The sequence below is a fragment of the Haliotis cracherodii genome, unplaced genomic scaffold (assembly GCF_022045235.1).
Source record: "Haliotis cracherodii isolate W230 unplaced genomic scaffold, xgHalCrac1.p SCAF_5, whole genome shotgun sequence".
In the NCBI taxonomy this organism is placed as follows: domain Eukaryota; kingdom Metazoa; phylum Mollusca; class Gastropoda; order Lepetellida; family Haliotidae; genus Haliotis; species Haliotis cracherodii.
Genome location: NW_027266308.1, coordinates 54645109 through 54657426, shown reverse-complemented (window position 1 = coordinate 54657426; position 12318 = coordinate 54645109). Strand labels below are relative to the sequence as shown.

At 42.0% G+C, this 12318-nt stretch overlaps 1 protein-coding gene across 1 annotated transcript; it reads right to left on the bottom strand.

Moving 5' to 3' along the window:
* Positions 1–447: 447 nt before the first annotated feature.
* On the bottom strand, positions 448–11312 carry LOC139443771 (transcription termination factor Rho-like). Its single transcript, XM_071224689.1, has 2 exons — positions 10584–11312; positions 448–519 (listed from the first exon to the last, which is right to left on the bottom strand). The coding sequence occupies exons 1-2, from the start codon at positions 11310–11312 to the stop codon at positions 448–450; spliced, it is 801 nt and encodes a 266-aa protein (XP_071080790.1).
* Positions 11313–12318: the final 1006 nt, after the last annotated feature.

The window sequence follows — 12318 nt, the reverse complement described above, 5'->3', positions numbered from 1 at the left end:
ACACTGAAAATGTGACAGCCGGGTTAACAGAGTTTCATCGTACGTAATGCATGAGGTTTATTTTCTTTCGGGTGATGAGTGTTTCTCACGAATCACTTTCGCAGCAGCAAGTTTCGAGGATGAAGGAAAGAAAGTTGCACTCACAGATGCTCAGCCCCGACATTGTACTTGACAGATGATGGCTGTCGTGTTGTTTCTAAGATTTTATACTCAACATGTTCTTTTATTATTTGATATTTTCAACTCAAGTGTTCATAATAAATCATCTAATCTTTACTTGTGTTTTGTTCACAGTGCCTTACTTGTATTATATTGTATTGTGTACCAGAATCCGCTGGCCCAAATTGGTCCCGATTATGATCCTTGGGTTGGGCACATACAATACCCGTGGCTTCCAAATTGGTCTGTCGCCCCTCGTTGGTGTAGGGATGGCCGTTTTCTGGATCTTTAATCGTGGTTCTTTTTCGCACCGGGAACATCCTGGCGCGTCTGGTAACTCTTGATTCTATCTATCTGGCACTGAACACAACAGTAAGCTTGACTCATTACAAGTCACTTTTGATAAAAAAAATAAATGATGAGTGAATTGTTTATCGTACAATAAAACGCAGGGAGAATAAACCATGAGGGGCGCAGTGTTTTGTTGTACGATAAACAACGACCACTCGTCGTTTATTACTTAAATGAGATATCAACATTATGTACAGCCTCAAGGATGTTGATAAAATGTACAAGCTTTTAAAATATTAACCCCTATTTAGATAATGATGACTCTCTGAATATAATCCGACCTCGGCAACGTCGAACAAGTGCATTTCATGCACAGGTGGGTATTTCCCTCATATTCTCACAATCCTCGCGTCGATTATTTGTACCTTTTCTCCCAATGCTGATTGTCAGATCTCTCCCGGTTTTGGATGCGATAGTTAGGCCATCGCGTTTATGTTCGTTGCCCAGCTACATCTATGGGGAACAGCTCACTAGACAAGCCCCTCTAAAAAATAACGTCGTCAAACATTGAACGTCATCAAGTTGCGGAAGCATGTTCGAATATCCAGAATCATGATAGAACAATGTTTTATCGTGAAATGAACCACGCTTCGCTCTTCATTGTTCTTTGCGATTTATCGCGTAGCTATCTTATAGTTTATGATCAAACACCGGAAGATTGACAGTCGTACAATATAATGACGTCCTCAAACAGTAATGACAAATTACAGTAACATCAGTACGCTGTTGTCTCGAAACAAGAACGTAATTTGGCTATTGTTCCTGATTACAGCCAGTTATATATAAACACATTGCCAGTGTTTCCGGTATTGATTCAATAACCAAGCACTTTTTTGTTTTCTTTGTATGGTTCCATAAACCTAGACATAACTAGGACACGCCCACAAACGGAGTAGCGTTACCTGATTGGCTGATAAAAAAAGGGTGGGGCTTATGTTGCATATGTGTGCTCATCAATAACACTGTTTTTGCATCGCTGTTGTCATTATTTATATGTCAAGGACTAAATACCCAGCCAGTGACGTGAATATGTCTCATTTACAACAACTAACTTCAATAATAGTTAGCGTTACGGAAGTATTAACGTAAAACCCATTACATGCAAATTCGTCATTCTTTCCTAGTTTCTTCCTTGTCCTATATCGAGGACATGACGTAAAGTTCAGTAAATCATATGCACCCGTGAAGATCCGGAGTAGAATAGGTCTTCAGCAACCCATGCTTGCCGTAAAAGGCGACTGTGCTTGTCGTGAGAGGATCGGGTGATCAGGCTGGCTGACTTGGTTGATGCATGTCATCGTAACCCATTTGCGTGGATAGATGCTCATGATGTCAATCACTGGCTTATCTGGTCCAGACTCGATTATTTACAGACCGCCGTCATATAGCTGGATTATTACCGAGTGCGGCGATAAACAACAAACAAAGTACATCATATGGTTACCGGGTAATATGTTCACGCTTACTTCTTCCGTGTCATATATGGAAAACGTTTTAAGTTTTAAATCTCTCTATATATATTTAAAAGGGGCGGTCGGGTAGCCTAGTGGTTAAAGCGTTCGCTCGTCATGCCGAAGACCCGGGTTCGATTCCCGATATGGGTACAATGTGTGAAGCCCATTTCTGGTGTCCCCCGCCGTGATATTGCTGGAATATTGCTAAAAGCGGCGTAAAACCTCACTCACTCACTCACTCACTATATTGAAAAACATAAACAGGTAGGCGTATTCTCTGTGCTGGCTAAGCGACAGTACAGTTCATTTTTTTAAAATAGGGTCCCTAACTTAAGATATTTTCAAATGAAAATCAAACATATGTTAAATCAACTGAGAGGTATAGCTTCTTTTGCCCTCCAGTTTACAATGCTAAAGAATTTACACGCATTTCTTTCGAGACTCCAGCACTATGGCCACCATGTTGATGTGTGATGCCCCCGTGTACTGTCTGGTTTCCCTCGCGTTGATGACCGCCTCATTTGCATACTAATCGGTCGGTGTACCGGTAAAGGTCAGGACATATGGATGGTGAAGGTCCGTCGTTCATCAGCCATTAGGGAGGACAGCTACATCACGCTTTAACTTGCTGACATGAAATTGGAGACTTGTGGTGGTCAGTGGTTGAGACGTGGACAATAGACAGAAGGGAAACTTGAACTGCTTCCTCACGCTTGGTTTGTAGTTATAAGGTGGTGGTCAAATTGGCAGTGTAGCGGATGAATATGACCCAGTACAGTAAACTACGGTTATAACGAACTCGAAGGGACCACTAATTGTAGTTCGTTATAACCGTAGTTCCCTTTAAGCATATATACTGCATATATACAACAAATGGCCGGGACTAAAATATAATTTCGTTATATCGGTCAGTTCGTTATAAGCCTGTTCTTTATAACAGTAGTAAGCAGTTTTATATGTATACTATTAAATAGACGTTTCATTTATTGAAAGAGGTTGGACCTATAATTAAGTTATTAATTTCAATAACTGACAATGAAGAATTTGTGATATCAATATTTCGATGTATTGATATCTAAAATGTATCATGGTTTTGTTTCGAAAGTTTAATCTGCGATAATATTACTTCGATTAAACTGATGATAAACTGAAATGATTTTTAGATGTCAACATTTCGATTTATTCGTAAATCTGTTTTATGGGATACGGTATTGATTTCATGGATATCTAGAAATCGATTTATGATATCAATATTTTATTATGTGAATAATTGATAACTCAAGATATCTCAAAATAAGTATTACGGCGCCTCATAGACATCAACGTCAATTCAGAAAGGGGAATCCGAGCGCTCTGTGGGGAACGCGTTGTCAATCAATTACTGTACGCCGTACTATGGCGAGAAACATGAGCGCAGTTATCAGAGAATAACTGACGAGGTACGAGAATGAAGGTTATCTGTAGGATGTTAAATCCCGGGGTGTGAGACATACATTTATTCACTAGGGACACACAATTCATGTATAAAAATATCACTACCCATTATAATAACTCCCGCATTACCGGACTGCAGGGAGCGTGCTCGTACTGCTTTTGTAATGTACGTACGTGATGAGTCATGCGAAGGGCTGGCTCCTGAAATGCTTGTATGAGGTACGTACGTCAAGAGACATATGAAGGGCTGGCTCCTGAAATGCTTGTATGAGGTACGTACGTAAAGAGACATATGAAGGGCTGGCTCCTGAAATGCTTGTATGAGGTACGTACGTAAAGAGACATGTGAAGGTCTGGCTTCTGAAAGTGAGTGAGTGACTTCGTGGACGTCTAAGTCCGTTGAATCGTGAACGTGGGCGTAGTAATTACACACCAACGATGACTAATTAGGGCGAGTTGAGAATTCTAACCCACGATAAGTGAATCCTGACAGACAAGGGACGCAAATCTGCACGTCGAACAGTGGCACACGTCAAACTGCAATTGACTCAACTTTACCAATACAAACTCCTTCCTAGTAAAACTGTAAAATACACAATTGTACATGAAGGTGACGTTTAGGGGAGGTTGAGTTGTATCGATCTATAAATTATCTGGGGACGGAAGGGTTGTGATTAATGTTTATGTTTTCTAGTGTGTTATCGAACACTTCTTGGCAATATACTCAGCGTCAAGGCTCTATCTACTTTCTAGGGTTCACTCTTTCCTATACTATCACAGGATCAGGCGGTCGTTTTATTACGATAAATTGAGCGGGGGCGAAATCAAGGCGGCATGGTTCAAGAGAGAAGGTTTCAAATGTCAAGAGCAGACAGTTACTTTCGTGACCTTTTTGCGACGTGAAAACTAACCCCCGATATAACATGAAATATGGGAATGTTCCCCCAGAGGAGGACAATCTTAGATATAGTGACGTAGAATTGATACAATTTGTAGTTTGACCTTCAGAAAGGAATGTTCGGGAGTTAATAGTATGATCCAATATAAGATGGTGAGGATGGTTAATGAGGGTTACTGAAAATGTCTATAAAACGGCCTTTAATGCTGGGTGGGGTTGATTTATACACCCTTGGTGCGGAAAATGATCTCACAAGATGATATGGCAACACATTTGTCTAGAATAGTATATTTTCTGAATGTAGTGAGCTAATCAAAACCTCCGATGCAAGGGCACGTGATAGAAACTTGATGTTATCTATATGCCTTTTCAAAGGCAATCCTGCAGTATGTTGTAATTGTGAATATTTATAGTACACTTCCTTTACGTTTAAAGGGGGCGGTCGGGCAGCCTAGTGGTTAAAGCGTTCGCACGTCACGCCGAAGACCCGGGTTCGATTCCAAGCATGGGTGCAATGTGTGAAGCCCATTTCTGGTGTCCCCCGCCGTGATATTGCTGGAATATTGCTAAAAGCGGCGTTAAACCATACTCACTCACTAAACGTCTAAATGAACGATGACAAATAAAAGTCTTTTCAAAGGAGATCGATGCTCATACGTATATCTCGTTGAACTAATTAATATTTTCATATTTTGTAAAGTGGTACGGAAAATGTATTAGAAATATCCTACAAGGATTATGAAAAAATATGCCGAGTGAGTGAGTGAGTGCGTTTAGCGCTTAGGACAATACTTACTTAAAAAGTAAGGTGTGAGGAACCCTCGAAGCTGATAGCATAAACTATCTTTCTTTTTTAAAGTCACAAGGACTGGTATGGTGCTGACGGACAAGGATGATACTGTGGACAAGTCTTCGACCAGAATAGTGTTAATCGCGACTAACGGAGGACCAGTGTGGTCTAACCTTCGCGTTCACGAATACCCCTGAGATATGCCGCAGTTAAACATGGATACGCTACTCAGACTCCAAGACGACACGCCAGGCTGAGTAACAATAGGTACCATCTTTTAACGTCTTTTGGTATGACACGGCGGGCATCGGAGCATCGACCTTCCGCTCTCCGGGCAGACGATCTATCCCCTCGACCAAGGGGTCGATGAATAAATATACATGTAATCCAGAAGGAAGCTCGCCGTACACACGTGGTAAGACCGCAGGTAACGATGCCACAGGAAACCCGATACCATGAACGTAGTCCTGAACAACGACTGGAAAATATCTGTATTTAATATGATCAAATACAATCGACAAAGCCCAATTCAGATTATAGTTGTATTCCTGTCAGCATTAAAAAAAACATAAATGTGTAACAAAACATTTCATAGACTTCAATGTTAGTCTACCACGAACGGTTCGCTTCGTAACTGTGACGATATTAGCAACAGGTTGGTCGTGTGAAGATGACCGCGTGCAGTTGGTATCCTTGCCTACAGGTCATACCTGGGGTTGACCTTGACAGTGTCACAGCAAATCTGAACCGATGGCAACTGCAGATGTGATTGCTGACAAAGGGTCCTGTTTTCTGATAAAAGAAGATTCTGTCTCGAAAGGGCGGGCATCTGACAAAGCACACGAGTTGTCCTCATCGATAACAACCTAGCGGCTGAACGATACATCGACTACATCGATGACAAGCTACCAGTCTACCGGCTCAATGTTACATCGATGGCAACCAAAAGGCTCAACGATACGATATTACACCGATAGCAATCTAAAGGCTCAACGATACATTGTTACATCGATGGCAACCTAAAGGTTCAACGATACATTGTTACATCGATAGACATCTAAAGGCTCATTGATACAGTGTGACATCGATTGCAAATTAACGGCTCAAGGATACATCGATTAACGGATCAAAATAACACATCGATTGCAACCTATTGGCTCAATGATACATCGATGGCAACCTAAAGGCTCAACGATACAATGTTACATCGATAGCAATCTAAAGGCTCAACAATACGATGTTACATCGATAGCAATCTAAAGGCTCAACGATACAATGTTACATCGATAAATATCTAAAGGCTCATCGATACAGTGTGACATCGCTTGCAATCTAACGGCTCAAGATTACATCGATTAACGGATCAAAATAACACATCGATTGCAACCTATTGGCTCAATGATACATCGATGGCAGCTTATCGGCTCAATGATACATCGATAGTAACCTACCGGCACAAAGATACACCGATAGTTACCTCAGGACTCAATGATATATCGATGGCAACCTAACTGCTCAATGATATAACGAAACCAACCTAATGAATCGCTGATACATTGATGGTAACCTACCGGCACAAAGATAAATCGATGGCAACCTTATGACTCAATGATATATCGATGGCAACCTTATGACTCAATGATATATCGATGGCAACCTTATGACTCAATGATACATCGACGGCATCCAAATGACTCGACACATTGATGGTAGCCTACCGGCACAAAGATAAATCGATGGTAACCTTATGACTCAATGATAAAACGAAACCAACCTTATGACTCTATGATATATCGATGGCAACCTTATGACTCAATGATATATCGATGGCAACCTATTGACTCAATGATACATCGACGGCATCCAAATGACTCGACACATCGATGGTAGCCTACCGGCACAAAGATACGTAGATTGTAACCTAATGTCTTAATGATATATCGATGGCAGCCTATCGGCACAATGATACATCGATGGTAACCTAATGACTCACTGATGCATCAGTGGCAACATAACAGCTCAGTAATACATATATGGTGTTCTGCTATCTGTTCCCCTATCAACACAACTACAGATTTTCTAGCATGACAACGACACACCCAACACCGCGCGAATGTTTCAGAAAAAAACATCTCATGTTACCTTGGCCAGCACTCTCGCCCATTATGCACGTTTGGGGTTATCTCAATTGACAATTCGAAGCACACCACACCTTCCACTCATCATATGATAAGGACGTTGATGAGGGAGCGGCGATACACCCCGCATGACGTCATCAGAAGATTGCCGAACACACTGCAACACAATGTATTGACGTGTTTACAGATACCGAGAGGTCACACACGACATTGAAGACAAGTCTCTACCTCAGAGTTTGTGCAATGTTCTCTCAATGAGTCGCTTATTGGACTGGGGGTCATCTTTGATTGCAAATTCGGTTGTGACTTTATTATCCTGTAACAACTAGTCTGTCTTACAGACCCTGATACAAATATATATCAAATACAGCCCATGCAAGTCTATAATGTTCGGCAAGTCTAGATCACTGCAGTATCAGGCTGAAAATGAAAAGAGTCACTGGGCTCCTTTTTATTATATTTTTATTAAGATAACTGAACAACTGTTTTTATGTACGATATGTTCATTTCAGAGACTAGATTTTAGTCTATGTAACAACGTTTGGTTGCGTCTGTGAATTCCGCTGTTGTTTGTTTTGTACTTGCACCCATGGCTGTGGTAAATGTTTTTTTACATCATTCTGTTCGTACTCTAACTCGAGTTAGAACGACCAGATGATCCAGCTATGGGATGAGTCGGGCCACGCCTTACGGCCAACTGTGGTGTGAATATCAGTGTGAACGACTATCACATTACGTCCCCATCTCGGGGTAGACTCTTGTAGCATCCCTTGCTTGTCGTTAGAGGAGATACTTACATGAGGATTGCAATGTGCAGTTCATGCTGCCAACCAGGGTATCGGGCACCATGTCGTGTATAATCATGTACATGCATGGACGTCCAACTCGTTCACGATGTCATGCCTAATCATGTATATGCAAGGACCATCAGATTGTTCACCATATCATTCATAATCAGGTATATGCAAGGACCATCAGATTGTTCACCATATCATTCATAAATCAAGTATATGTATGTACGTCTAGATTGTTCACCATGTCATTCATAAATCATGTATATGCATGTACGTCCAGATTGTTCACCATGTCAATCAAAATTATGTATATGCAAGGACCATCAGATTGTTCACCATGTCATTCATAAATCATGTATATGCAAGTACGTCCAGATTGTTCACCATGTCATTCATAATTCATGTATATGCAAGTACGTCCAGATTGTTCACCATATCATTCATAAATCATGTATGCAAGTACGTCCAGATTGTTCACATGTCAATCAAAATTATGTATATGCAAGGACGTTCAGATTGTTAGTCGCCACGTCATTCACAAACGTGTATATGTAAGGAAGCCGTTAGGCAATTGTCCCAAACCCCATACCAACCAAATGTTTTGGCACCGCCTTATCATGTTACCAATTCCTGATGGGTTTGTGCCACATCATTCATAATCAAATAGTTGTCCGAAATGGTGTCTATGCATTAAAATCCAAAAGTGTGACGACAATGTCATTCATAATCGAAAACCATTTCCCCATATCGTGCATATTGCATTTACATTCAAGTATTTAGACACCACATAATGCCTTAATCATATAATTGTGCAAAATCGTGTTCATGCAATGAACTAGTTGTTTGGGTATCGACATCAGCTGGGTTTTATGGCGCTCTGAACAAGTGATACAGTCGGCCTTAAACACCCACCACCATTTCGGTGAAACCTACGAGCATGGCATGGTATAGACTTGCACAAGTCCCTAAGGCAATAATTATTAGTTTGAATCATAATTTCTAGATTACATAAATAATAAGAACAAGCTGTCCCTATTAGAGGCTGACATCCTGTACTATCCGCTTATCTAGACTTGCCTAATATAAGGATAAAACTCCTATACACCATGGATCATTCGCTACAGTCTCGGAGCAAGGCTAGGCATGGTGTTGACAAACCAAAGATGAGAAACGGACAGAATCAGCGACTCGAACCCACGATCGTTGGTCACAAAGGGACGCAAGTGTACAACATGTTCCATAGTGAGATACACACTGAGCTGGCCACAAGTGTGATCATATGTCCCGTGTATGTCATCTATAACGCCGATAATAGTTACAGATGGATCACCTTCGCCCCTCCGTCTGTATTAACATGAAAAGGCATCATCAGTTTTACTTACAACATCTCACGGGTCCATTAATTCTGACATCGCTATGAATAATGCATATTTCACCTTGTCCACATCACCCTTAACGTCCCCCCATTAACCTTCTCGGCCCCACTATACTAACATTTATGGCGAGGAACGTTGGCCATTTCCTGCATACAGTGGCCAGTCATGTCCGATGCTGTTCACTGTTGGGGCGTCCTCAGTGACATCCCGACCTCATTAGACAGGCCATGTTTACAACTGCAAATTGCCGCCCGGGCCAGCTGTGCAGACTGTGGTGCATCTGGCACTGCAGTCTTCAGTGTATCGACATGTGATTGATCTTGTCAATTGTAGCCAAACAACACTAATTTCATTAGTTCGTGTGCATAGCCTTCTTGTACGTTTCTTCTACAAGGTCAAATGGCAAAAGTTGCCCAATTCAACGGCATTTGATGATCGCTGAACATTGCTGTCTGTCTGTCTGTCTGGCTGGCTGGCTGGCTGGCTGACCAGAGTTGATGAGATAGCATGCAGTCGTTGCTATGTTGGTTCTGTGCGGATAAATCCTTTGAATGGATACTAAATGCACAATGCATGTGAAACATGAAACGACTCGAGCAATGCTACTATTAAAACTGTTCTCGAGGCACGATAAGTTTTGAGATGCAAAATAAGAAAGGCCTCTTTGAAAATTTTACGTGCTAATTTTTGTACCAGAACATTTTTTCAACAAGGGCATTACTAAGCATAGTCCAATCAAAATCGCGTAACGAAACCGACATCCGGTTCGTAAACTGATGTGCAGATTTCGGTTGATTGTGGGATTTGCAAAGCATGTGTACTGCCAACATAGCATCAACAGATATTTTCCAAATCTGTTCATGATTTTAATCATGGAGCTCACTTGATTTGTTGCATTTTGCAAAGTAAGACCCGTCTTATTACAATATAGAATTTGATTACCGATCAGATCGTCTTGACTGGGCGCCGCCATTTAGTTTGAAGCAAATGCAAGCGATAAGATAGGTGGATTCTGATTGGTCAATAGGAGGGTCACAGAAGGGACATAACTCGTAATAGCCACTGGTTTCGCTACGATCGAGCATAGAAATTCCATTCTAGGTCGACTTTTTAAAGTCAGTTAACTCCCTTGCCTCGGGAAGATGAGCAGGAGCATTCAAAGTAAGCTATATGATCTAAGATTCCTGACCATCCGTCTCCCTTCCGTTCCTGACCATCCGTCTCCCTTCCGTTCCTGACCATCCGTCTCCCTTCCGTTCCTTACCATCCGTCTCCCTTCCGTTCCCTTACCATCCGTGAACCTACCATTCCTTATCATCCGCCTCCCTTCCGTTCCTGACCATCCGTCTCCCTTCCGTTCCTTACCATCCGTGAACCTCTCATTCCTTACCATCCGTCTCCCTTCCGTTCCTGACCATCCGTCTCCCTTCCGTTCCTTACCATCCGTGTACCTACCATTCCTTATCATCCGCCTCCCTTCCGTTCCTGACCATCCGTCTCCCTTCCGTTCCTGACCATCCGCCTCCCTTCCGTTCCTGACCATCCGTCTCCCTTCCGTTCCTGACCATCCGTCTACCTTCCGTTCCTGACCATCCGTCTCCCTTCCGTTCCTGACCATCCGCCTCCCTTCCGTTCCTGACCATCCGCCTCCCTTCCGTTCCTGACCATCCGTCTCCCTTCCGTTCCTGACCATCCGCCTCCCTTCCGTTCCTGACCATCCGTCTCCCTTCCGTTCCTGACCATCCGCCTCCCTTCCGTTCCTGACCATCCGTCTCCCTTCCGTTCCTGACCATCCGCCTCCCTTCCGTTCCTGACCATCCGCCTCCCTTCCGTTCCTGACCATCCGCCTCCCTTCCGTTCCTGACCATCCGTCTCCCTTCCGTTCCTCTCCATCCGTCTCCCTTCCGTTCCTCACCATCCGTCTCCGTCTCCGTTATTCGTAAACAAATGTTCATGAAAAAGTCGGAATCTTAATGGTACAACTATGTGTCATTCAAACTGTGTTCCGCCTGTTTGACGTGGGTCTCATCTAATCTTTCAATAGAATGTAAAAATCATTTGATTAATACTTGTTTAATCAACAATAACCTTCTCAACAATTTATCAATTTTATCTTTTAACCTACCAGAATGTAATTTCGTCAAAATTACATTTAGCTTCTATACAAAACCTGACACTGACTTAGACTTTCATACGCTATCTGTTCACAGAGTAATGCGTCTTACAAACGGAAATCCTACCTCTCAATCATAATTCTGTGACAAATTCACTGAAATTATTTTACAAAATAAAATCATGTAAAGGAGACATGCAATCAATTAAAGACCAACGTATGAATATTACGATAAACACACTTGTAAACTGACAGAAGAACCTGGTGAATGTCCGTATGATTGACGCAGATACTTCACAGGGACTAGCAAAGATGGCGTCTATTGAACCCGTCTAAATAATCTGCCACAGGAAAAGAGATTGGCAAAAATCTCCTCTCTAGAGAAGAAACGAAGTCCTCTAGATTCCTAAATCCATCGCCGTGATATTAAAAGTCACAGGCTGAGTGACTATAATCGAATGAATTAACAATTGGTGAAGTTCTCTCCGCGATTTCGTGACGTCATGGTCGGATTCTGTAATTTCACCGATTGAAATACATCCGGGATCCTTAATTCATTACCGAGCCACGATCATGATACCATCCTTGGCTTAAGCTCTAATCCTAGCCCGAAACGACAGACCTCTTTGGCGGAACGTAACAGCTTCCAGTGACGGTTAGTACTGATGGTTTCACGAGGGAGAGTTTTGCGCTTTTGTGCAGGCATGTGTCGAGGGGAGAATGGAAATGCACAAAAATAAATTAGAATATATATTTATTACTTTCTTTTGCCACTACGTTAATCTTGAATTGTTACCATTTGACTGGGTTA